Source organism: Mobula birostris, chromosome 1 (genome assembly GCF_030028105.1).
Source record: "Mobula birostris isolate sMobBir1 chromosome 1, sMobBir1.hap1, whole genome shotgun sequence".
Classification (NCBI taxonomy): domain Eukaryota; kingdom Metazoa; phylum Chordata; class Chondrichthyes; order Myliobatiformes; family Myliobatidae; genus Mobula; species Mobula birostris.
Window position 1 is genome coordinate 221,435,682 of NC_092370.1, and position 26,236 is coordinate 221,461,917.

A 26,236-nucleotide genomic window follows, 5' to 3' on the forward strand; every position below is an offset into this window, starting at 1 on the left:
AATGAGTTAAAGTGTAACAAACGCGGGCCAACATCAAAAAGTGTGGTGAATACAGGTATGAAGGTGTTATATTTGAATGCACGCAGTATACAGCATAAGGCAGATGATCTTGTAGTGCAGTTGGAGATTGCTAGATATGACATCGTGAACATCACTGAGTCATAGCTGAAAGAAGATCATAGCTGAGAGCTTAACATCCAAAGATTCATGTTGTATCAAAAGGACAGGCAGGTAGGCAGAGAGGGTGGGTGACTGTTGTCTTTATTTTTAAAAAAAAAAATCAAATCCTTCGAGGCGATGTAGGATCGGAAGATGTAGAATCCTTGTGTGTAAAGTTAAGAAACTGCAAGACTAAAAAGACCCTAATGGGAGTTGTGTAGGCCTCTAAACAGTAGCCAGGATATGGAATTCTAATTACACCAGAAGAGCAACTATAAAACATAGGAATATCATTGGACCATTCGGCCCATTGATTTTGCTCTGCTGTTCCATCAATACAGATTTATTATCCACTTCAACCCCATTCTCCTGCTTTCTCCCTGTAATCTTTGATACTTTTACTAATCAAGAACCTATCAATCTTCGCTTTAAATACACCCAATGACTTAGCCTCCACTGCTGCCTATGCCATGTGAATTCTATAGATTCACCACCCTTTGGCTAAAGAAATTCCTCCTCACCTCTGTTCTAATGGGACATCCCTAGATTCTGAGGCTGTGCCTTCTGGTCCTGGACTCCCTCACTTTTGTAAACATCCTCTCCACATCCAGTCTATCTAGGTATTTCAATATTGGATAGATATCAATGAAATTTCCTTTCTCTCTCTCTCTTTCTCCCCCCCCCCCCCCAAATTCTTCTAAACTCCAATGAGAGTAGGCCCAGAGCCATCAAATGTTCCTCATATGTAAACCTTTTCATTCCTGGAGTCATTCTTGTGAACCTTCTCTGGACCCTCTCCAAAGTCAGCATGTCTTTTCTCAGATAACAGGCCCAAAGTTGGTCACGATACTCCAGGAGCAGTCTGACCAATGCTTTATAAAGCCTCAGCATTACATCCTTTGTATATTCTAGTCCTCTCGAAATGAATGCTTACATTGCATTTGCCTTCCTTACCACTGACTCAACCTGCAATTTAATCTTTCAGCAATCCTGCCCAAGTTGTTTTTCACCTCTGATTTCTGATGTTTTCTCCCAGTTTAGAAAAGTCTACGCCTTTATCATTTCTACCAAATTGCATGACCATGCACCTCCCTATATTGCATTCCACCAGCCACTTCTGCCCATTCTCCTAATCTGTTTAAGTTCTTCTGCAGACTCCCTGCTTCAATACTACCTGTCCCTTCACCTATCTTCATATTGTCCGCAAACCTGGCCACAAAGCCATCAGTTTTCTCATCCAAATCATTGACATGTAATGTGAAAAGAAGCAGTCCCAACACAGACCCCTGTGGAACACCACTAGTCACCAGCAGCCAAGCAGAAAAGACGCCAGAGTTTACCAGGGTGCTGCCTGGATTAGAGAGAATTTCTTATGCAGAAAGATTACATGAACTAGGGTGAAGGAAGATGAGAGATGATTTGATAGAGACATAGATTGAGTGGATAGCTACTGTTCTTTTTCCCAGGGTGGAAATAGCTTATACCGGGGTGTAGTTTTAATGTCATTGGAGGAAGGCATGGGGGGATGTGAGAGGTTTTATTTTTACAGGTATGTGGATGATGGTAGAGGCAAGTACATTAGGGATATTTAAGAAACTCTTGATTAGCTTTCTATTTTTTTTCTGTCATCCATGTGCTTATTAGGAGGGAAGTGATCTTCAAGTTAAAAGATTGGCACATCATTTTGGGCTGAGGGGCTTGTACTGTGCTATAACGTTCTATGAACCTTGACTGCTATGGGAGATGAGGGAGAAGATTGCTGGGAAAATATAAAAATTTTCTCTGGCCACATGACAAGAAAAGAAAAATGAATTTGCACTCCTAATGGCAGGAGTTAAGCATCAGTAACTGGCGTGGCATCGTTAAGGGGAAGTCAACTCTGTTCAATTAGATTAACTCTTCAAGGAGATGAAGAAGTGAGCGCTGCATCATTGACATAATCCACATGCACTTCAGTAAGACCTTCAATAAGATGTCAGATTGAAACTGGTTCAGACGGATCCACAATCAGCTTGATGCAGGTGGAGAAAAGTGGTGGAGTGTCGTATTTGTGCTGGGAAGCTTGTGACCAGAGGTATTGTGCAGGGATCGGTGCTGAGTCCCCTGCTGTTGTTTTTCCACGTTAACAGGATACGAACATAGGAAGTGTGATGAGTATGTTCGCAGGTGTCACAAGCCTTATTAAAAGTCATAAAGTTCGCCTGAGTTGGGGAATGATACTGATCAGATGGAAGACTTGGAGGGCAAGGGCAGATGGAATTTAATTTTTTTATTTAGAGATGCAGCATGCTAACAGGTTCATTCGCCCAACAAGCCTACTGTGTCTTGACACACTCGTGACCTATTAACCCCGTAACCCATGCACTTTTGGACTGTGGGAGGAAACCGGAGCACCCACAAATCCCACTATGTTATGGGGAAAATGTACAAACTCAGAGATGGCACCGGGAATTGAACACAGGTCACTGGTACCATGGTAGCATTAGGCTAACTGCTACGCTGCCATGCTGGAAAGAGAATTCCAAAGCATTGCAGACATGGATCAGAAAGAGAGCTAGGGAGTGCGTAGAACCACGCAAGGATAATGGTCCTTATGGGATGGGGAGGTGGGGTCACAGGTCATGTGGGCTTGGTGTCAGGATGCATCAGGTCAGGTCCCAGGGTTTGACTATAAGATGTAGATGTAAGGAGGATAAGCAGGGATGTGACATGTACAACGAGCAATGGAGCTCAGGGAGCATTGAGAACCAGAGGGACCTCAGTGGACACATGCAGAGATCTGGAGGTGTCAACACAAGAAGGTCAAGTATTTAAGAAGGCGTGCTATATACTTCATTTGCCCAGGCGTGTATATAAAGAGCACAGAAATTATGATACAACTTTGCTGCGACCACAGCCAGAGTACTGGGTACAGTTCTGGTCACCACATAATTGAAGTGACATGTTTGAACTGGAGGGGGTTCTGAGGCTTTTCAGTTAAAAGGAGACTGGAGAGGTTGGGTTTGTTTTCCATGGTGCAGAGGAGGCTGAGGGGGTCAAAACAGAGGGGCACAAAAGGGATAAGTCATGGGAACCATTCCCTGAAAGCTGGGGGAACAGGTTTCAATTTCCTGGTAGGAGGTTGGAGGGGATCTGATGAGATTAATGTTTGTGAAAGACTGGGCCATCAGTATAACCATTTGCCTGATGCAAAGAACACAACAACTAGGAGCAGGAGTCTTTCGTTTGGCTCGTCGAGACTGCTCTGCTGTTGAATAAGATCATGGTTGGTCTGGCTGTGGACTTAACTCCACCCACCTGCCTTTTCCCCATTACCCTTAATTTCCCTGCTGTGCAAAAATCGTTGTAACCATGTCATAAATATATTTAATGAAATAGCCTGTACTGCTTCCCTGGGCAGAGAATTCCACAGATTTACCAGTCTCTGGGAAAAGCAATTTCTCCTCATTTCTGTCCTCAGTTTTTTTCCCTTGAGTCTTGAGGTTATGTCCCCTAGTTCTAGTCTCACTTATCAGTAGAAACAACTTCCTTGCCTTTTCCTTTCATAATTTTGTTTCCATAAGGTCTTCTCCTTCTGAATTCCATTGACTGTAGTCCCCCTGGTGATTCAGTCTCTCCTCGTTGGCTAACCATTCATCTCCAGAGTCAACCCGGTGAATCTCCTCTGCGCAGCCTCCAAAGTAGTTATATCTTTCCTGAAGGAAGGGGATCAGACCTGCATACAGTATGCGAGATCCAACCTCACCCGTACCCTGTACATGAAGCATTATCTCCCTGTACTTCAAATTTAATCCCTCTAGCAATGAAGGTCGTTGTTCCATTTGCCTTGATAACCAGTTGCATCTGCAAGCCAACCTTTTGCAATTCATGCATGAGTGTTCCCAAGACTTCTAGTCAGAGTAGTACCCCTTGGCCACTATGCTTAGGAGACATTTAGACAAGCAGTTAAATAGTTAAGTCACAAAAGAATAAAGAGCTAATATGCTCGAATGGGATTGGTGTTGATGGGCAGTAACATGAGCAAAAGCATGGTGGATTGACTGGCCTGCTCCTGTGCTGTACAACTCTGACAACAGCAAGTGGAACATCTGCAAGGAGGCTGAGAGGGACAGGATGGCAGTGGAGATTTCTGCTGTTCCAGTTTATAAACGAAGGGGTACTTCTCAGTTTACCGTGCAGGAGAAAATCTGATAGTTGTAGTGAGGATGAAAGTTGCGTTGGTGAGGTTATTAAAGGAATCATGGTCCTGCAGCCTGTTATACATTCCCAAAATTAAGCTCATTGTTTCTGTCTTCATATCCTTTTATTTTTGCCCCCAAGGCTAAACAGCCCCATTTAATGAGTGTACCAGCTCATCCGCTTCCCCACTGCAGACTCTTTGGATGGTTGTGTGTAACTCAACTTAATTTTGCACATTTCCTGTGCTTTCAGATTCCGATACCATGTGTGCCTACATTTCAGCTGTCCACGCTTGTCCCTGACCGCCTGGAAGCCATACAGAGATACACCAGGGAATTGCAGTATCCTTTGAGCCCCAGGGATGGGGGTGATGCAGAAGCACAGAACAATACAGCAGAGCACCACGGATGCTAGAAATCTGAATGAAGTTCTAGGAATGCAGGGCTCGATGTTTCTCATCAAAATGACGAAGAATAAATTCAGGCCTGTTGCAGATCTGTGTTGAGCCATGTAGAACATAGAACACTACACAGTATAGACCCTTCGGCCCACAATATTGTGCTGACTCTTTAACCGACTCCGAGATCAATCTCACTCTTCCCTCCCATATAAACCTCCATTTTTCTTTCCATATGCCTACCTCAGGCTCTTAAATGTCACTAATGTACTTGCCTGGGTGCTGAGCCCTGGCAGCGCATTCCATGTACCAACCACTGTTTTGTTCTTCAAAAACTAATTCCCTGTACTCTTTCCCCCAAACATCTTAAAGGTATGCCCTCTCGTATTTCACATTTCCACCCTGGGGAAAAAGTATCTGACTATCCACTTGATCTGTGCTGCCTCATCTTGTATGTCTATCAAGACATCTCTCAACCTCCTTTGCTCCAAAGAGAAAAGCCCTAGCTCGCTTAACCTTTCCTCACAAGACATGCTCTCTAGTCGAGGCAGCGGCCTGGTAAATTTCCTCTGCACCCTTTCTGAAGCTTCTTTCCTATAATGAGGTGAGCAGAACTAAGCACAGTATTACAAGAGTGGCCAGGCAAGGGTTTTATAAAGCTGTGATATAGCATTGCAACTCCAGAGCTCAATCCCTTGACTAGTGCAGGCCACCACACTCTACGCCGCCTTACAACCTTATAAGATTCTGAGGGTTTCCTTCAGATAGAGTAGGATAATTGGTCATTGTAAATTCTAGGGTTAAATAGGTGGGTTGTTGGGCTGAAAGGGCTTGTGTCCGCACTGTAAAACTAAACTTTGAGGGATCTATGAACGTGGACTCTTAAGATCTCTGTTCTTCAACAGTGCTAGGAATCCCACCATTAATCCTGTATTCTGCTTTGGAATTCTATCTTCCAAAGTGAAACTCTTCACATTTTTCCAGATTTAACTCTATCTGCCGCTTCTCAGCCCAAGTGTGCATCCTGTCAGTGCCCTGTTGTAACCTACGATAACAACACCACCACCAACCTCCTAACACAGAGGAATTAGCACTGAACCTGAGTGGTCTAATTTTACTAGGGTTAACACTCTTGTCTTCATAATGTGACCCAGACCAGGTCACACAAACGTACCAGAGAGAAGCCACTGAGGGGCTCCTGAACTCCCTCCAGGTACTTCTTGCAAGCGGAACAAGTGCCTCACCTGCCCTACACCACCCCCCCTCACTACCATTCAGGGCCCCAAACAATCCTCTCAGGTGAGGCAACCCTTCACCTGTGAGTCTGTTGGGGTCATCTACTGTATGTGATGCTCCCAGTGTGGCCTCCTGTATATCGATGAGACCCGGCGTAGGCTGGGAGATTGCTTCGCCGAACACCTGCGCTCCATCCACCAGAAAAAAAAAAATGGGATCTCCTGGAGACCGTTCATTTCAATCCTACTTCTCATTCCCATTCCGACATGTCAGTCCAAGCCCTCCTACTGCCGCGTTAAGGCCCCACTCAGGTTGGAGAAGCAACACCTTGTATTCCATCTGGGTAGCCTCCAATGTGATGGCATAAACATAAACTTTTCAAACTTCCAGTAATTGACCCCTTCACCATTCCCCATTCCTATTTCTCCCTCTCACTTTATCTCCTTACCTACCCATTACCTCCCTCTGGTGCTCCTTCCCCCTTCCCTTCTTTCCATGGTGTTCTACCCTCTCAGATTTCCCCTTCTCCAGCCCTTTATCTCTTTCACCATTTAATTCCCAGTTCTTTACTCTCCCTCTCCTGGTTTCACCTAGCACCTACCGACTTGTACTAAATCCTCCCCACACCTTCTTACTCTGACTCTCACATTTTTTTTTTTTTTACCAGTTCTGATGAATAGTCTCAGCCCAAAACATTGACTGTTTACTCTTTTCCATAGGTGCTGCCTGACCTAAGTTCCTCCAGCATTGAGTGTATGTTGCTTGGATTTGCAGCCTCTGCAGTCTTTCTCGTGTTTGAGCCACTGTGAGGCATGTCCATACCATCATGGCTGATACGAGAGTAACCTCAACTCACTGCTCCCATCTGCCAATGGAAATCTTGTGCTTTCTTGCTTCTCAACAATCCCACTGGCTTTAAGACAAATTCAGAGCCTCCCTTTCTGCTCTGAGAAGCAAATTTGTTTAAAGATTAGCTTTATTTGTCACACACACATTGAAATGTACAGTGAAAATTTGTATCAAAGACCAACACAGTCCGAGGATGTGCTGGGGTCAGCCTGCAAGTCTCACTTCTGGTGCCAATGTAGCATGCCCACAGCTTACTGACCCTGACCCACGTGCCTTTGCAAAGTGGGAGGAAACCAGAGCACCCGAAGGAAATCCACGTGGTCACAGGGAGAATGTACAAACTACTTACAGACAGTGGCTGGAATTGAACCCCAAATTGCTGGTGCTGTAAATGTTGCTACGCTACCTTGCTGCGCTGAGAGTTATTTGCACAGCATGGCGGAAAAAGGGCCCTTCACCCCAACTTGTCCATCTGAGCCTGTCTGTTTGCATGCATTTGGCCCACGTCTGTCTAAAACTATCCTATCCAAGTGTCTTTTAAAAGAAATCTTTAATATACCGGCCTCAGTCACTTCTCTGGCAGCTCATTCCACAGACTGACCACACCCTGGGTGAAAAGCTTGCCCCTTGGGTTCCTCCTCTCATCCTAATCCTGTGTCTTGTCTCTTTGCTAAGACTTGCCACCCTTGCAGAAAAACAATCCTCCCACAGGTGACCATTTTTAGACAGCGACCTTGGTCCACTATTTTTCCAGTGCAGGAAACTCACTCTGCACTTTACCATCATGAGTCCTTGCACCATTGCAATTGTACCTACCTCTGCATCTTCTGCTAGCGGCTTACTCCACATATCCAACACCCTCCATGTGGGGGCGTGGAAACACTCCTAAAGTTCCCTTTAAAGCTTTTCCCTCTTAACCTGAGATGTTTTGATGTATGTACGTGCGACGGATAAATCAGAATCTGCCCTAGCTTTATCTTCCGCTAAGTTGGGGGAAGCAGTTACCATTCATATTATCAATACTGTATTCCGAATGATTTGGTATACTTCCTGCTCATCAACACTCCTTGGAGCCTCATCATTTACTGCATATGTTCTTCTCTTATTTGACTTACTAAATGCAATGCCTGAATAACAAACGTAATCTCTCTACTTTTGTATTCAATTCCCTGAGCAATGTACAATAATGTTCTAAAGACAGGATATTCTGCAGATGATTGAAATCCAGAGTGCTGGAAGAACATGGCATCAAGCAGCAATAATGTTCCGTTAACTCTCCTATTAATAGAAAAAACTAACTGATTCTTAAACCTCCATTAATTTCGAGGTAAAGCTTTGGGGACTGCATTGCTTTTCTCGGTTTGTCAGCTGTTTTTTTTTCTGCATTTGGCAAAATGCACTGAACTCTTGTGTGAGCACAGTCAGTGTTAGTTCTATTCATATGCAAAGATGGAAATTAGTGTGCCTTGACTTGCACAAGTCTTGCTTCTCCCTGATTCCCAGAGATAAAAAGATTTTGTTTAAATTGAAGGGCAAACAGAGGGGAAATGAAGGCGTCTCCATCTCTTTCCCACAACCCTGCTCCGCTCCCAAACATTGTCCCTGATGTGATGTCACCAGGCTGCAGTTCAGTCTTTCCTGATGGACGAGGGAATTGGAGTTATCCTTCGTACTACCTGTAGACACGGGCACACTCAGTTCCATGAACACTCTAATGGAATATCAAGTGGAACTTGTGCGGTTTCCCTTTGTAGTTAGTTGAAAGGCCATTCCACCAAAAGCGGCCTGTTGAGTGGTTAGAACACCTCAACATCTTACTCGACATTGTGTGAAAATACATTGAAAATGGAGCAGCACAACACAAGTGCTTTGGCCATGGTGTTTTGCTGACCTTTAAATATACTGTTAAGATCAATCTAATACTTTCCTCAACATAGTCCAATATTTTTTCTTTCATCCATGTGCTAACTAAGAGTCTCTTAAATGCCCTCAATGTATCTGCCTCCACCATCACCCTGTACTGTGTTCCACACATCCACCACTCTGGTGTGGGGGGGGAATATACAGCTGACTGACATACCCCCATACTTTCCTCCAATCACCTTGAAGTTATGCCCCCTTGTATTACCCAAGTGCAACTACAATTAAAGCAAGACTTATGCTGTGGATTGCATCAGCTTCTTTGCAAACAGGTACCTCATGTCAGGGCTCAGTATAAACTTAGTGGCTTAGATTGGGACGGGTGTCTTTGGGGTTAAATGAGGTTTCAGGTCCCGAGTCTGTACATCTAGTACTACTGAGTTATTGAAGAATATTCATGTGCACATCTTTCCCAAAGTTGGGAGCAGTTGGACCAAGTACGCTGCAGTGTCTCTTCACTAAAGCGATTCTGCCTCAGGCACGTTGAAGTACATTGCTTAACTGTGCACTCCAGGTACAATCACACTGGGACCCAGTTCTTTGAGATTAAGAAGAATCGACCTCTAACTGGGTAAGTAGCACTGATCTGTTCCTGTTCATCAATGCACACCCACTTGGGCAATATTGTGTTGATTCAAAGAACCAGTTTCTGCCACCTTTGTTATTAACCCATGTGAGCCAGTCGTGTGGTCCTTTTCCTTTGCCATGCACAGTTTGGCCTCCTTCATATGGCAAGCATTTCCCACAAGGGCCTGTGCTGTGCTGTAATGTTCTGTTTGTTCTAAATGGAGAACTATAAAGCTAGTATAAGTATACTATTTTATATTCTGTGTCACTGCATCTCAAACTCAAAATCTTCAGCTGCAGCTATTTTTCCAGCCGCGTTTGGGTCTTCCAAACACTGCACAAGGAAAGACGCACCTCAATTAAAATAAACCCGCTGTTAAATAGACAATAATATAAACTCTCAAAAGAATCACAATTAGGGTGACTGGTATCAAAGTCAAAGTCTGTCCCAAGATCTGGGTAATTGTTGCCTTTTATTCTACTTAACACAAAGGGGGCAAAAACTGATTTCAGGAATGATGTCCTGTCTTGCGTTGACATAACTGTGAGCTGATGACACAATCTCGTGTCCCAAGCTAGTCAAACTTGCGAGAAAAGCATCCCAGGTTACTTCCAAGTGAGAATTCCTTTCTCCCATAGATGACTGCGCCAGAAATTTAGATGCCCATATATTGCTAGGGATGCTCCAGTCCAAAAGATTCGTCATAGGCAGTTGCTATGAAAGTGTTTGAGTGAAGTGAAAGGGCATAGGAAGAACATCTCAGAGCCTCCGGTTTGGGAGCTAAGGCTATGATGGGACAGGGAAATTATTCCTGCTGTAGTGTCAAAGGCAGAATGTGTTTGGACTCAACGGTCCACCTTACAGAATTGGGATATTATGTTGCAGTTGTACAAGTCATTGAGGTTGTGCTTGGAGTCCTATGTACAGTTCTGGTCACCCTGTTACAGGAAAGATGTTAAACTGGAAGCATGCAGAAAACGTTTTAGGATGCTGCCGGGAATAGAGGGTCTGAGTTTCAGGGAGAGGTTGGCCAGGCGAGGCCTCTATTCCTTGTAGGAAGCAAGTGCAGAAATTGCAGGGGCCTGAGCAGAGATATTGAAATCATCCTTAATGACAGGTGAGATACCAGAGGATTGAAGGATAGCTGAAGTTCTGTGTAAGAAAGGCTTTTAAAAATAAACCAGGAAACTATCGGCTGGTGAGCCTGACATGTGGATTAGGAGAGTCATTGGAAGGTATTCTAAGGGACCAGATATGTATAATTGGATAGACATGGACTGATTTGATATATTCAGCATGGCCTTGTGCGTGGTAGGTTGTGTCTAAGCAATCTTAGTTTTTCGAGGGAGTTACCAGGAAAGTTGATGAAGGCAAGGCGATGGATGTTGTCTACATGGACTTCAAGACATTTGACAAGGTCCTACATGGGAGGTTGGTCAAAAAAGGTTCAGTCGCTTGGCTTTCAAAATGAGATAATAAATTGGATTGGATGTTGGCTTTGAGGGAGAAGCCAGAGAGTGGTAGTAGGTGGTTGCCTCTCTGGAGGCCCATGATTAATAATGTGCTGCAGGGATGGGTGTTGGGTCCACTTATAATGTATATCAACAATCTGGATGTTAATGTGGTTAACTGGATCAGCAAATTTAGATTAGATTAGATTATGAGGGCACACAGTCCTCTTTTATTGTCATTTAGTAATACATGCATTAAGAAATGATACAATGTTCTTCTAGAATGATATCACAGAAACACGAGACAAACCAAGACTAAAAAAACTGACAAAACCACATAATTATAACATATAGTCACAACAGTGCAAAGCAATACCGTAATTTGATGAAGAGCAGACCATGGGCACGGTTTAAAGAAAAAAGTCTCAAAGTCTCTTGAAAGTCCCATCATCTCATACAGACGGCAGAAGGGAGAAACTCTCCCTGCCATGAGCTTCCAGCGCTGCAAACTTCCCGATGCAGCACTCTGGAGGCACCGGACCACAGCCGACTCTTGAGTCCGTCCAAAAACTTCGAGCCTCCGACACCGAGCACTGAGCACCATCTCTGCTGAGCGCTTCAACCCCGGCCCCAGCAATAGGCAAAGCCGAGGAATTGGGGCCTTCCCCACCGGAGATTCTTGATCGCACAGTAGCAGTGGCAGCGAAGCGGGCATTTCAGAAGTTTCTCCAGGTGTTCCTCTGTGCTTCTCACGTCCGTCTTCATTGAATCAGGATTGTGCACAGCCCCTATTTAACAAACACAATATCATTTCAGAGCGCTGCATCGCGCCACCATCTTCTCCTCCCCTCCCCTTGTAAATTGTAAATTTGAGGATGACACCGAGGTTGGGGGTAGTGGACAGTGAGGAAGACTATCAGAGCTTGCAGTGGGATCTGGACCAGCTGGAAAAATGAGCTGAAAAATGGCAGACGGAACTTAATGCAGACATATGCAAGGTATTGCACTTCAGTAGGACCAACCAGGGTAGGTCTTAAACAATGAATGGTGGGGCACTGAGGAGTGTGGTAGAACAAAGGGATCTAGGAATACAGATCCATACTTCATTGAAAGTGTCAGCACAGGTAGGTAGTGTTGTAAAGAGAGTTTTTGGTACATTGGCCTTTATAAATAAAAGTATGGAGTATAGGAGATGGAATGTTATATTGAAGTTGTACAAGATATTAGTGGTCCCTAATTTGGAGTATCATGTGCAGTTTTGGTCACCTACCTAAAGGGAAGAGGGCAATAAGGTTGAAAGAGTACAGATGAAATTTACAAGTATGTCACAAGACTGGAGGACCTAAGTTATAAAGAACAATAGAATAGGTTAGGACTTCATTCCTTGGAACATAGAAAATTGAGGGGAGTTTGAGGAATAGAGGTATAGATAGGGTAAATGCAAACAGTCTTTTTCCACTGATTGGGACTACAAGTAGAATTATGGGTTAAGCGTGAAAGGTGAAATGTTTAAGGGGAAGATGAGGGGAAAGTTTTTTGGTCAGTGGGTCGTTAGTGTGGAATGAGCACAATCCAGGTGCAGGTCAATGGAAGTAGGCAATTTAAATGGTTTGGCACAGACTAGATGGGCCAAAGAACTTATTTCTGTTCTGTACTATAAGAGAATGAGGGGGTGGTCTTGCAAAAATGTTTAAATTTCTGAGGAGCACAGATATGGTGGTAACGGTCTTTTCCCCAGGGTAGGGGAATCCAAAACTAGGGGGCATAGATTTAGGGTGGGAAGGGAAGGATTTAAAAGGGATTGAGAGTCAGTTTTTCTTTCCCCACACAGAGTGGTGAGTACATGGAACAAGCTGCCAGAGGAAGTGGTTGAGACAGGTACAATAGCATCATTTCAGAAAGTCTTGGATGGGTACATGGAGGGATATGGGCTGAATGCAGGGAATTGGGATTAGCTGGATGGGTACCATTGCTGGCATGGGCCAGTTGGACTGAAGGGCCTGTATCCGTGATGTTTTGCTCGATGACTTAATTGAATTTAAGGGATCTTGAATCAGACTGGGCTTGGAGTATTGTGTGCATTTCTGATCACTCCTTCACTAGAAGGATGTGAAGAGGTTCACCATGATGTTGCCTGAACTAGTGGATACGTGTTACAAGGCAAGGTTGGAGAAACTTGAGTTGTTCTCCTTAGTGTGTTGCAGGTTAAGAGGAGAGCTGACAGAAGTTTATAACGTTAGGCTTAGATAGACAATCTTTTCCCCAGAGTAGAAATGTCAGACACCAGAAGACATGCTTTTAAGGTTAGAAGGGGGAAGCTTGAGGGTGACTTGAGGGGCAAGTTTTTTTTTATGCAAAGAGTGATAGGTGCCTGGAATACGTTGTGGAAGCAGACAGTTTGGTGGAGTTTAGAAGGCTTTTAGACAGACTCATGAATATAAAGGAATGGGTGATACACAGGAGGAGGACAGTTAGTATTACTAGATTAGATTATGAGGACACGCAGTCCTCTTTATCACAGAAACACAGGACAGACCAAGACTGGAAAAACTAACAAAAACCACATAATTATAACATATAGTTACAACAGTGCAACAATACCATAACTTGATGAAGAACAGGCCATGGGCACAGTAAAAAAAAAGTTCAAAGTCTCTCAAAAGTCCCACATCTCACGCAGACGGGAGAAGGAAGAAAACTCTCCCTGCCATGCCCGACCACAGGCCAACTCTGAGTCGTCCGAAAACTTCGAGCTCCGATCAGCCTTCCGACATCAAGTAGCAAGCATCATCTCTGCCGAACGCTTCGACCCCAGCCTCGGTCGCCAGCAACAGGCAAAGCTGGGGATTTTGGGGCCTTCTCTCCAGAGATTCTGGATCGCACAGTAGCAGCGGCAGTGAACTGGGCATTTCAGAAATTTCTCCAGATGTTCCTCTGTGCCGCCTTACGTCTGTCTCCATCACGATTAGCACAACATTGAGCCAAATGGCCTGTTCATTGCTGTACTGTTTGATATTCTGTATTTACTAAAACTGTAAGTAAAGTTATTATAATAGAGTTGAAGTCAGGAAGACAGAGTCCATACAGTTGATAAAGGAATTCCTGTATGTTGGATTTCTGCAAACATCACATGTGATTTCCATCAGATGCTTTGGGATTTGAATTAAGAGAAAAGTTCTTTGCAGAGTGGTCCAGTCTGGAAGGTGCTTCCTGTAAGAACATTGGAAACTGCCATCAGGGCCTTTGAATAGGGACTGGACGCGCATGAGGAAAATTTATTTGTGTGGGCACAGGGAATGTGCAGCATGGTGGGACTGAACAGTTTGCTTTACCAGCAAAGTAGGCATGTACTCAGTCACCTGTTGGCTTCCTGCTGCCATAACGAATAACCCGGCCTCCTAAACCAATTCCCTGGTTGGGGGAGGGAGAATGGTGTGGCAGTCATCTGCTCTCACAAGGTAGCATAAAGATCGAAGTGTCACAGCCAAGGTGACAGAAGGGGTCATCTTATAACAGACCCAAACAAAAGTTCAAAAGAAATTTATTATCAAAGAATGTGTATGTCTCCATATGCTATCTTGAGATTCATTTTCTTGTGGGCATTTAAAGAAAAAAAAGAAATGCAATAGAATTTATGAAAAACTATAAATAATACTGATAACGACTTGTGGAGTCGTTGAATGTGAGTCGATGGGTTGTGGTGTCAGTTCAGTGTTGAGATGAGTAAAATTATGTTGGTTCAGGAGCCTGATGGTTAGACATAGTAAAGTCATAGTCATAGAATACTACAGCACAGAAACAGGCCCTTTGGCCCATTAATACCATGCTAAACTATTATTCTGCCCAGTCTCTTAGCCCTCCATTCTCCTCAGTACATTCTAAAGCTTTTGTGTCTTAGTTGTTTCTTGTCTTGCAGCCTAATGGATCTTGCACGGGAAATGATTCGGGAATCTCTGCCAATAAAGTGCTTGGAAGCTGTGATACTCGGGATGTATCCTTTTCCTTCTATGGAGAAAGTTGGGAACAGGCTGGTGAACACCGGACCTCGCTATCCACACCCTCTTCTTCACCCCCCCACCCCCCAGCAAAAGGATCCCGTGTTTGTGTTTTCAGTGGGGTGCAGGGAAAGGCCATTCTGCTCTCCAGCCCACTCCTCCATTCAGTAGATTAGAGGAACAGCATTTGGTATGTGATAGTCTCCAACCTGTGAACTTCAATTTCTCCAACTTCTGGTACTTGTTTCCTCCTCCCCCCCCCCCACCCCCCCCCACCACCACCACCACCACCACCTTTTTTCCTTATCCCTCTGACCCCATAACCCCTTCTCTTCCACTCTCCCACCATTTCCATCTGCCCCATCTCCCCCACATTCCTCCCTCCAGTTCCCCTTTATTCTATGGTCCACTGTCTGCTCCTATCAGATTCCATCTTCTTCAGCCCTTTGTCACTTCAACCTATCACCTCCCAGCTTCTGACATTATTCTCACTTTGCCCCTCCCTGCTCACCTGTATCTACCCATCAGCTCTTGCTCCATCCCCTCCTCCCACCATAGCATGCCGACTGTCTCTCCTTTTGCCAATCCTGATGACAGGTCTCAACCCAAAATGGTGACTGTTCATTCCCTTTCATAGATGCTTCCTGATCTGCTGAGATCCTTCAGCACTTTGAGTGTTTCTCCTCAGTTCAGTAACTGACTAAGTTTGGAGTTGACCACACACTGCGGGAGGAACTCAGCAGGTCAGGCAGAGTCTGTGGAGAGAGGTGGGCAGTCCATTTCGGGTCAGGCCCCTCCATCTAGGTCACTTGGCTATCCGCTTCCCTCCACAGATGCTGCCTGGCCCATTCAGTTCCAACAGCCTTGTCTTTTATTTCCTTTATTTGTCCCACGTACATCGAAACATACAGTGAAATGCATCATTTGCGCCAATGACCAACGCTGTCCGAGGATGTGCGGAGGGCAGCCAGCAAGTGTCACCACGCTTCTGGCTCCAACATATACCATGCCCACAACTTGCTAATTCTAACCCTGGCCTGCTGAGTTTTTCCAGCATTTTGTGTGTGTTGCTAATTATAACACACATGTCTTTGGAATATGGGAAGAAATTAACAAACTCCTTACAGCAGCAGCACTGGTGCTATACTAATATTACAAGGGGACATCATTTTAAGCTGATTGGAGGAAAATACTGTATAGGGAGGAAGTCAAAGGTAGAGTTTTTTTTTAAACACTAAATGGTGCATGCGTGGAACGCACTATCAGGGTGGTGGTAGAGGAAGGTATATTAGGGACATTTAAGAGACTCTTAGACATGGATGAAAGAAAAATGGGGAGAAAGATTTGATTGATCTTGCAGTAGGCTTTAAAAAGTCTGCACAACTTCGTGGGCAGGAAGGCTTTTGCTGTGCTACCCTATTTTCTATGTTGTGTTAACTGCTAAGCTACTGTGCCCCAGAATTTGGCAGATTCAAACTTGTGTGCCTCCAGTTATCTCTGTAAACAGCATGTGTTTTTTTCCTTCATGACTGCAATCAGTTACCTCACCAACAGTATGCCGGACGTAGAGAGGTTCCCCATCAGTTTCAAAACGCAGTTCTCAGGGAATTACTTTCGTCACATAGTGCTGGGGATCCACTATGCCGGCCGCTTCGGCACGCTGGGCATGAGCCGGCGTGAGGAGCTCATGTTCAAGCCTCCTGTGAGCCGGACCTTGCTCGACCTGGTGCTGGAGTTCGAGGAGTCCTACAGAAGGTGCTGGCACACGCTGAAGAAAGTGAAGATCGGGCAGTACGTGTCCCACGACCCACACAGTGTGGAGCAGATAGAGTGGCAGCACTCCGTGATCGATGTGGAGAAACTGAGCCGTGAGCAGCTACGCAGGGAGCTGGAGCGTCACACCCGCGACATGCGGCTGAAGGCAAGGCTGGGGCGGGCCTCTCCCCACCCCATCGATCTAGAGCGTCACACCCACTGTGTGTTGCACCAGCAAGGCCAGAACAAGCCTCTATGCTCCCTCCACCACTCTGCACCAGAGACCACAGTGAGCTATGGTCACATCTCAGCCTATCACCAAAAACAGTCTCACCACCGTGGACTCTGTCTAAACTTTTCACTGGCTCAGTAGAGCAACCAGCACAGTCAAAGACCCCACCCTCCCAGGATGTTTCCCTGCTCCCATTGACCAAAACCCTGAAAGCACGTACCAGCAGGCTCAAGGACTGCTTCTGTCCCGCTGTTATGTCTATTGGATGGTTCCGCAATACAATGATATTAAAGATGAGCCTTACTTGTCACATGTACATTGAAACATACTGTAAAACGTGTCAACATTGACCATAGTCCGAGGATATGAGTGACGGAGGATGAGAGGTGACCAGATAGAGGTGTACAAGATAATGAGAGGTGACCTGATGGAGGTGTACAAGATAATGAGAGGCATTGATCGTGTGGATAGTCAGAGGCTTTTCCCCAGGGCTGAAATGGCTAGCACAAGAGGGCATAGTTTTAAGGTGCTTGGAAGTAGGTACAGAGATGTCAGGGGTAATTTTTTTATGCAGAGGGTGGTGAGTGTGTGGAATGGGCTGCCGGCGGCAGTGGTGGAGGTGGAAACAATAGGGTCTTTTAAGAGACTCCTGGATGGATACATGGAGCTTAGCAAAATAGAGGGCTATGGGTAAAGCCCTAGGTAGTTCTAAGGTAAGGACATGTTTGGCACAGCTTTGTGGGCCGAAGGGCCTGTATTGTGCTGTAGGTTTTCTATTCGCTGGGGGCAGCCTGCAAGGTTACCATGTTTCATACCCACCACTTGCTAATCCTAACCTGTAAATCTTCAGAGCATGGTAGGGACCTGGAGCAGAACCCACATGGTCACGGGGAGAATGTGCAAACTCCTTGCAGGCAGCAGCGGGAATTGAACCCAACCCAGGTTGCTGGCGTTATAAAGCGTTATATTGACTGCTGTGCCACTGTGCCACTCTGAGCTTGACTTTCCAACTGCCTCTATGATCTTGCACTTTGTTTCCCTGCGCTGCATTTTCTCTGCAGCTGCTGCGCTTTATTCTGTGTTCTGTTCCTTGTCCCTTGTTCTGCCTCAATTAAGTGATCTGTGTGTACAGCATGTAAGGCCAGCTTTTCACTGCGTGTGACAATAATAAACCCATTCCAGTTTGCTGGTGCTGCGGCCACAGTTTATCAGCCAACCCTTGTTACCCAGAGAAGCAAAGTTACTCTGGTTCCAGGGTCAAGGGCTGAAGAGCCACATGCTGGTTAACAGCTAATTATTGGTAATTGGTTTGTGGTTGTCACACATCTGCAGATACAGGCCCCACCTGGAGTACCGTGTGCGGTTCTGATCTCCTCACTTGAAGGATATACAGGCTTCGGAGTTGGGGCAGAGGAGGATCACCAGATAGATTCCGGAGATGAGGGAGCTAGCCTAAGAGAAGAGATTGAGTCACCTGGGACTATACTCGCTGGAATTCAGAAGAATGAGAGGGGATTTTACAGAAACGTACAGAATTATGAAAGGAATAAATAACATAGAGACAGGAAAGTTGTTTCCACTGGTGAGTAAGATGAGAACAAGGGGACATAGCCTCAAGATTCAAGAGGAATAAACTTGGGATAGAGATGAGAAATTGCTTTCCTCAGAGTAAGGAATCTGTGGAATTCTCTGCCCAGGGAAGCAGTAGAGACAACCTCATGAAATATATTTAATACGTAGATTTTTGCACAGCAGAGGAATTCAGAGTTATGAGGAAAAAGCGGGTAAGTGGAGCTGACTCCACAGGGAGATCAGCCATGATATGATTGAATGATAGAGCAGTCTCAAGGGATCAGATGGCCAACTCCTGTTCTTGTGTTCTTGAGCACAGTGCAGGGCTTTTGTTTGCCTGCCTTCCACATGGATCGTTCCATATCAAGATATCGATATCCTACCTACAGGAAAGATGAATTTACAATGTTGTTGGAATTTGACTATTATAGGAAAGGTTAGGATTTATTAAAGGGCCTGCGGCGAAGGTACTCTCAAGACCACAGAGAATGATACCATTAAGAAATTCTTTGACTACAAGTACCTTGGGTCAAGAATGATGAGTTCGGAGAAGGACATAAAGATACAGAAGGCGCTAGCGTGGAGGGCTATGAATGACATGAAGGAAATCTGGAAGTTGAACCTGACCAGAGGGCTTAAAAAGAGGACTTTCATAGCAGTCAGAGTCCATTCTCAAGTACGGATGCGAGACGTGGATACTCACCAAGACGATGCCAAAGTCTCTAGATGGTTGCTATACACGAATGCTTTGGATGGCTCTTGACGTGAGTTGGCAACAGCACATGACGAACGTCGAGCTCTATAACAACCTTCTGATGCTCACCACTAAAATTGAGGCGAGAAGACTGCAACTAGCGGGGCACTGTCTATGCCACCCCGAGCTACCTGCCAACCTAGTCATCATATGGGAGCCCAAGCATGGGAGGATGAACCCTGGGCGCCCTCCCAAGACTATGGTCAACACGCTCCTAGAAGACAGCGGCGTGGCTAATGTAGATGATTTGAACACACTGATGAGGGAGAGGGAGAAGTGGAGAGTCCGTCATCGTGCCCGACACCGGCCCCCTAGGCCTGAGTCGACAAAGTAGTGTTCTTGAGCTTTTCTGCTCCATGGCTCTACAGAAAACAATTGCTGAATGAAGTGTTACAGTAATAGAGAAAGTACAGGCAGACAAGGTGTAGAGGCCATGGTGAGGTAGAATGTGATGATCAAGAGTTCCTATTTATTGTAGGAGAGAGTCTGATAACAGTGGGATAGAAGCTGACCTTGGACCTAGTAGTGCATGGTCCCAGGCTTTTTGTAACTTTCCCCGATGTTTAAAGCACTTCCTTCTGCGTGGTGTGTTCAGTGCTGAGGGAAGGAGGCACAAGAGGTGAGGTTGTCCCTTTCCCTTGGCACGTTCCCTGGGGAGCCATCAGTGCAATCAGATTCAGATTGATTTATCATGTGCACTGAAACAGTGAAATGGCTCATTTATGCTGGGGGAGGGAGGGTGCAGCCCACAAATGCCACTAAATTGTGGAACCAACATAACATGCTCTACAGAACAACACAGAGCTCAACAAAACAGAACATACCAAGCAGCAACAACAAACCAAGCCCTGTTCTTCCCTCCCTCCTTTCTGGATTCCAGTCCAGGCCTGCGGTAGGCCCTTGGGCTCCAATCTGGACTCCGTGTTTCGTTCTAGGCAAGTGACGACGAAGCTGCTGGCAGGGTGGGTTTGGGATGGATACCAGGTTAGCTCCCAACACTATATATGCGGGAAATGAACTAGTTTTCTCCATGCAAATACTGACCTACTCTCCTTCCCCTGACCCACTGCAGGTTGTGAAGGGAGCAACTGTGCCCTCGTCTCCAACCCGTGAGAGGAAGAAGGACACCTCATCGCCCCAGCGCAGCCAGTCAAGCCCTCATCGCAGGAATGGCCGCAGCGAGAGACGGTAGGTTACTGCGACACGGGAAACTACCTGGGATGTCTCAGCCCCACCCCCCCTTCCCATTCCTGGATTAACTACGCTCTTAAATACCCCAGAAAGCAGTATCATCAACTGTGTAAAAACTTGGAGTTTTATGTGCAGTTCTGGTCGTCGCAGAGTATGGGGGGAGGGGGGCCTGTGGACAGGTGCCAGGAAGCTGGCTGGATTAAAGTTTCAGCTATAAAGCAAGGACAAACTTGGGTTACTTCCTCTGCGGTGTCGGAAGGTGAGAGGAGACATGATAGAAGTTTACAAATTTGAGAGGTGTAAATAGAATCATTTTAGTCCTAGAGCACTACAACACAGAAACAAGCCCTTCAGCCCATCTCGTCCATGGCAGCCTGGTCTTCTCCCTTGTCCCACCAATCTGCACCTGTACCATACCCCTCTTCTCCATGTACTTATCCAAACTCCTGTCTGCCACTTCAACTGGCTGCCCATTCCATACTCTCACCACCCATTTCCCTGGGTGGTAATGTCAGATACTAGGGGGCATAGGTTTCAGGTGAGGGGGGGTTGGAATTTAAAGGAGACATATGGGGCAACTTTTGTTTTTTTGTTTTTTTTTTTGCAAGCAGTAGGAGCAGCCTGGAGCGCACTACCAGGGAAAGTGTTGGATTCAGAAACAACAGTAATTTTTAAGAAGCGTTAAGACGGATACATGAACAGCACAAAATGGAGGGATATATGCAGAAGGGATTCAGTTTAATTGAGCATCATAGACAGCACAGACATGGTAGGCCAAAGGGACAGCTCCTGTGCTGTGCTGTTCAGTGTTCTATTAAAAGCCACGTCCCCAGACCCGCCATCAGACACAGGCTGTGCCTTGGTCTCCAGCTACAGTACTTTGTGAAGAGTATTTTGTTTCCCTGACAGGCGTTCTATTGATCACTGCAAATGTGCTGACTGCTTTCAAAACGGTAGCTCTTAGTGTGGAGAATTCGTTACTCAGAGATATCCAATCCTGAAGGTCAATCAGACACTGTCTCGCATTCTTTCAAACTAATTTGTTGCTTAATGCTCAAACGAGTCAGTTGTTTAAACATAGAATATTACAGCACAGTGCAGGCTCTTCAGCCCACAATGTTGTGCCAGCCCTTTAACTTTCTACAATATCAATCTAACCTTTCCTCCCATAAAGCCCTCCATTTTTGTTTCATCCATGTGCCCATCTAAGAGTTTATGTCCCTAATATACCTACCTCGAACACCAGCCTAGCAGGACATTCCACGCACCTACCACTGTGTTTATATAAAAAAAACTATACTTTCCTCCAATCACCTTAAAATTATGCCCCCTCATATTAGTTATTTCCACTCGGGCAGGGGAAGGGGATGTCTCTGGCTATAGGCTTTTCCTCATCTTGAATTCTTCTATCAAGTTACCTCTCTTTCTCCTCTGCTTCAAAGAGAGAAGCTGTCAATCGTTCAACTTTGGCTGTCTAATCCAGACAGTACTGTATCCTGGTAAATCTCCTCTTCACTCTTCTACATCCTTACTATAAGGAGGCAACCAGAACTGAACACAGTATTCTAAGGTTTTATAGAGCTAGGGTTTTAACAAGGGTTTTATAGAGCTGTTTTGGGCCTCTTGAATTCAATCTCCTGGCTACTGAAGGCCACACGCCGTATGCCTCAACAACCCAACCCTAGGAGCTTGTGCAGCAACTTTGAGGGAGTATGGATGTGGACCCCAAGATCTCTGTTCCTCCAAACTGCCAAAAATTCTGCCATTAACCTTATATTCTGCCTTCAAATTTGACCTTCCAAAATGAATCACTTTGCACTTTTGCAGAATGAACTCCCATCTGTCACTTCTCAGCCCAGCTCTACGATCTGTTAATGTCCTGTTGTAACCAACGGCAACCTATTTCTCTTTACATAACTCCGACTTGTGTATCATCTGCAAAATTTGTTACACCCCACTTAATCATTAGTTCCCTGAAAGTGACGTAGTTAGGGGAGTGGAGACAGCAGTTTAGAGCACTGGCCCTTACCAGGCAGGACACTGAGTTCAAAAGTTGGGGCGTCATGTTCCACCTGTAGAAGTCATTGGTGAGACGGTACTTGGAGTACTGTCTACAGTTCTAGTCATCCAGCTATAGGAAGGATGTCATTAAGCTGGAGAGGGTGCAGAAAAGATTGAGGATGTTGCCAGGAGCAGATGGCTTGAATTACAAGGAGAGACTGGACAATTTTCTGGGGAGCGAAGAAGCTGAAGGGTTTATAAAATGAGGTACATGGATAAAGTGGATGGTCATATTCTCTTCCCCACAACCCACCCCAGGGAGGGGAGTCTAAAACTAGAGGGTATAAGTTTAAAGTGCGAAGGGAAAGATTTAAAGGGGACTTGAGGGGCAACTTTCGTATACAGAGGGTGGTGGATATATGGAACAAGCTGCCAGAGGTGGGGTACAATTACAACTTTTAAAAGGCACTTGCTTGGACAGGTACACGTATAGGAAAGGTTTAGATACGGGCTCAGTGCGAGAATGTGGGGTTAGCTCCGTTTAGGCAGCTTGGTTGAAGTGCCTGGTCCCTTGCTGTGACAGAATCGGGTTTATTATCACTGACGTGTGTCGTGAAATTTGTTGTTCTGCGGCAGCAGCACAGTGCAATACATCAGAAATTACAATAAATTACAAGAAGAAATGTAAAATCCTAAATTAGTAGTGCAAAAAGAGAACCGTGAATAGAAGTGGCTATAAAAAGGGGCGTGATTGAAGATGATCAGAGGAATAAGTGGGGAGGGTGATGTCAGAGGTAAGTTGCTTAGAGTTGCGGATTCATGGAACACCCTGCCAGGGGTGGTGGTAGAGGCAGATGCACTCGGGTCATTTAAGTAACTTAGATGAACTCGTGGATCACAGAAAAATAGATGGCTATGTAGGAGGGAAGGGTTAGATTGATTCTAGGGTAGGTTAAAAAGTGGGCACATCGTGGGCTGAAAGGCCTGTACTGTGCTGTAACGTCCTTGTTCTATCTGTTGTATTTAGTCTGTTTGGTTCTTACAGAAACATCTGCATGATGCTAAGCTAGGGCACATCATCAGTGATGTTACCTGGAGTCGTCGGGCTGCATCTGTGGTGGTAGAAATGGCTCTCCTCCTTCTCTCTCCCATGATTCCAAGTGCAGTGTATACTTTGCAGAGCGACTGGCCTGCAAAGCCTCGACACCCAACCTCCACGGGCCAACACTTTGCTCTCCACCCTCTTTGGCAGTTGTTCTTCAGGTCTTCGTACTTGGCTTTTTTCCACTCGTAGGCCTCCTCCATGCGTTCTTCCCACAGCACGGTAAGCTCAAGCATAAGAGCGTGCTTCAGTGAGTCAGACCACAACACAATGTCGGGCCGCAATGTAGTCTCTGTGATGTGGGGAAGAAACTGCTGCTGTTCTCCCAGGTCTGCTTTGGGAAAACGTTTTGTGAATTATGGACAAGTTTTTTTTTTCTCTCTGTTTATAGGTCTTCAGGAGAGAAAAAGTCCACAGAACAGAAGAACCTCAATGATGTGGGTTATCAGATCCGTGTGTGAGCGCCCTGCTGTGGGAAACCGGTGTGGCCGGACTCTGCAGTGATTTCCACCATCTCGTGGAAGGCACCTTGTGTGCACGGAACTTCAGTGGACATGAGCAAAGGATGCCGTACAGTATTTCATATTAGCATTTAACAGTATTGCATCAATTGTAACTTTTTTAGATTTTTATTTTATTTTCTAACTTTCAAAGAAATGCTGTACAGTCAAAGGACAGTCAGTGTGATGGAAACTCTTCAGTCAGGCTGTGAGTCATGGGATGACAATTTTTATTGGAAGTCATCCCATTTCCGTGAGAGCATTTGAGATCCTCACTTGGCCAGTGCTGATATTGTAGCCTCTCCAGCAGGTCCAGGGAACGCTGAGTCTTACACAGGCTAGGAAGGTCCCAAACTCATACACTGCTTTAGCTGATTGGAATTGGGGCATTGTCGGTATGCTATGATCACAATTAAGGTTTGATTTCAGTGATCACTGTCCAGTGAAGGTTTGGTTGAAGTCAATATCCAGCTGTAATGTTCCGTGGAAAATCCATTAGAGAATCAATGCAGAAAGCTTACATAAAACACTGCAGCATAGTACAGGGCCTTTGGCCCACAGTGTTGTGCTGACCCTTTAATGTAATGACCCTTTAATGACCTTACCCTCTACTCCCACACGGCCCTCCATTTATCTATGATCCATGTGCCTATCTAAGAGTTTCTTAAATGTCCCTAATGTATCTGCCTCTACCACAACCCACGGGAGTGGGTTCCATGCACCCATCGCTCCCTCTTTTTTTAAAAAGAAACACCTACCTCTGACATTTTCCACCTATACATGCTCCAATCACTTCAAAGTTATGCCCCCTGGTTTGCGGGGGGACGTTTGAACTATGGCCACTGGTGGGTGCCCACACAAACTATGTTTGTGTACAACACATTATTCCTGTGTTTAAATTAGCATTGAAACAAGACGGATGCCTGAAATTCGCATTGCCCTGCCAAGCCTGTCATGGGTGGACAGGTACCAGTACTTGCACAATGAGGTGACCTCACTGCCTGCAATCTTACCCCCATGACTGTCCACATTACAGGCAATATTTCAGAAGACATCTTTATTCCCGATCCCAATTTAACTTGAGAAACTGCGCTGCATTTCTTTTGAAAAATTTATATTTAATTTGGGTATATTTAAAGCAGATGTTGATAGTTGGCTGATTTAGTGAGAGCATCAAAGGTTACGGGGAAAATGGGGTTGGGAGGGAAAATAAATCATCCTTGATGAAATGGTGGAGCAGACTCTGGGCGTAATTCTGCTCTTGTGTCTTGTGGTCTAAATTAGTTTGTTTCTTGTTGTCATCCACTAAGTAAGGCAACCAGGGAATCTGGAAGGATTAAGTTTCCCAATATGTCAGAGGATCTGTGTAAAGATTTGTCCTTGTCTCCAGGGATGAGTGCAGTTTAAAGGGAAATAGAGGCCCCTTTCATTCGATATTCTGTAATTAGTCATAGAGCTCTACAGCACAGAAACAGGCCCTTCGGCCCATCTTGTCCATGTTCAACTATTAATCTGTTTGGTCCCATCGACCTGCATGCAGACCATAGCCCTTCATACCCGAAACATCCAAACTTCCCTTAAACGTTGACATCAAACCTGCATCCACGACTTCTGTTGGCAGCTTGTTCCACACTGTTACTGCCCATTAAAGTGAAGATGTTCCTCCTCGTGTTCCCCTGCTGCAGCTCCCTTCCCAAGTGTGGCTAAAGGTTGGTCAGCTTACTGACGTGCAAGAGATTTGCTGGTAATGCTCACTGTTCCTTTTGTCCCACTACCTTTCCTCTTTGGGGGCGGGGGGAATCGTAGAGTTGTACAACGTGTACACAGGCCCTTTGGCCCATCTGGTTCATGCTGACCACAATATCCTCCCTGCTAGTCCCAGCTGCTTGCATTTGGCAACTGCAAGCCCCTTCCCTGCATGTACCTATCCACCTCTTAAATGCAGTGCTTGTATCCACCTGGGCCACTTCCTGTGACAGCTCATTCTCTGTACTCTCTACCCACGGTGTACAGAAGTTACCTCTCAGGGTAACACACAAAATGCTGGAAGATCTCTTCAGGTCAAGCAGCATCTATAGAGAGGAATAATAAGCCGCTTCATCAGAATCACAGTTATGAGCTTGGGCATGGGTCATGAAATTTGTTTGTTTTGCAGCAGTAATACAGTGCAATACTTAATTTAAAAAATACTAAATTACAATAAAAAATGTGAGTATAAAAGAATTAAATTAAATCAGTAGTTCAAAAAGAGGAGAAAAAATGGTGAGGTAACACACAAGATGCTGGAGGAACTCAACGGCTGAGGCAGCATCCGTGGAAATGAATAAACAGTCGACGTTTTGTGCCGAGACCATTCTTCAGGACCAAAAAGAAAG

General features: G+C 45.3%; 1 protein-coding gene across 1 annotated transcript in view; it reads left to right on the top strand.

Moving 5' to 3' along the window:
* vash1 (vasohibin 1) overlaps positions 1-26,024 on the top strand; it is a 40,605-nt gene extending 14,581 nt beyond the window's left edge. The window contains exons 2-7 of the mRNA XM_072239292.1: positions 4,591-4,679; positions 9,255-9,311; positions 14,676-14,750; positions 16,294-16,675; positions 20,140-20,255; positions 23,753-26,024. Coding sequence (XP_072095393.1) covers positions 4,591-4,679; positions 9,255-9,311; positions 14,676-14,750; positions 16,294-16,675; positions 20,140-20,255; positions 23,753-23,822 — 789 coding nt within the window. The 3' untranslated portion in view covers positions 23,823-26,024. The remainder of the gene's footprint in view (positions 1-4,590; positions 4,680-9,254; positions 9,312-14,675; positions 14,751-16,293; positions 16,676-20,139; positions 20,256-23,752) is intronic.
* The last annotated feature ends 212 nt before the right edge of the window (positions 26,025-26,236 follow it).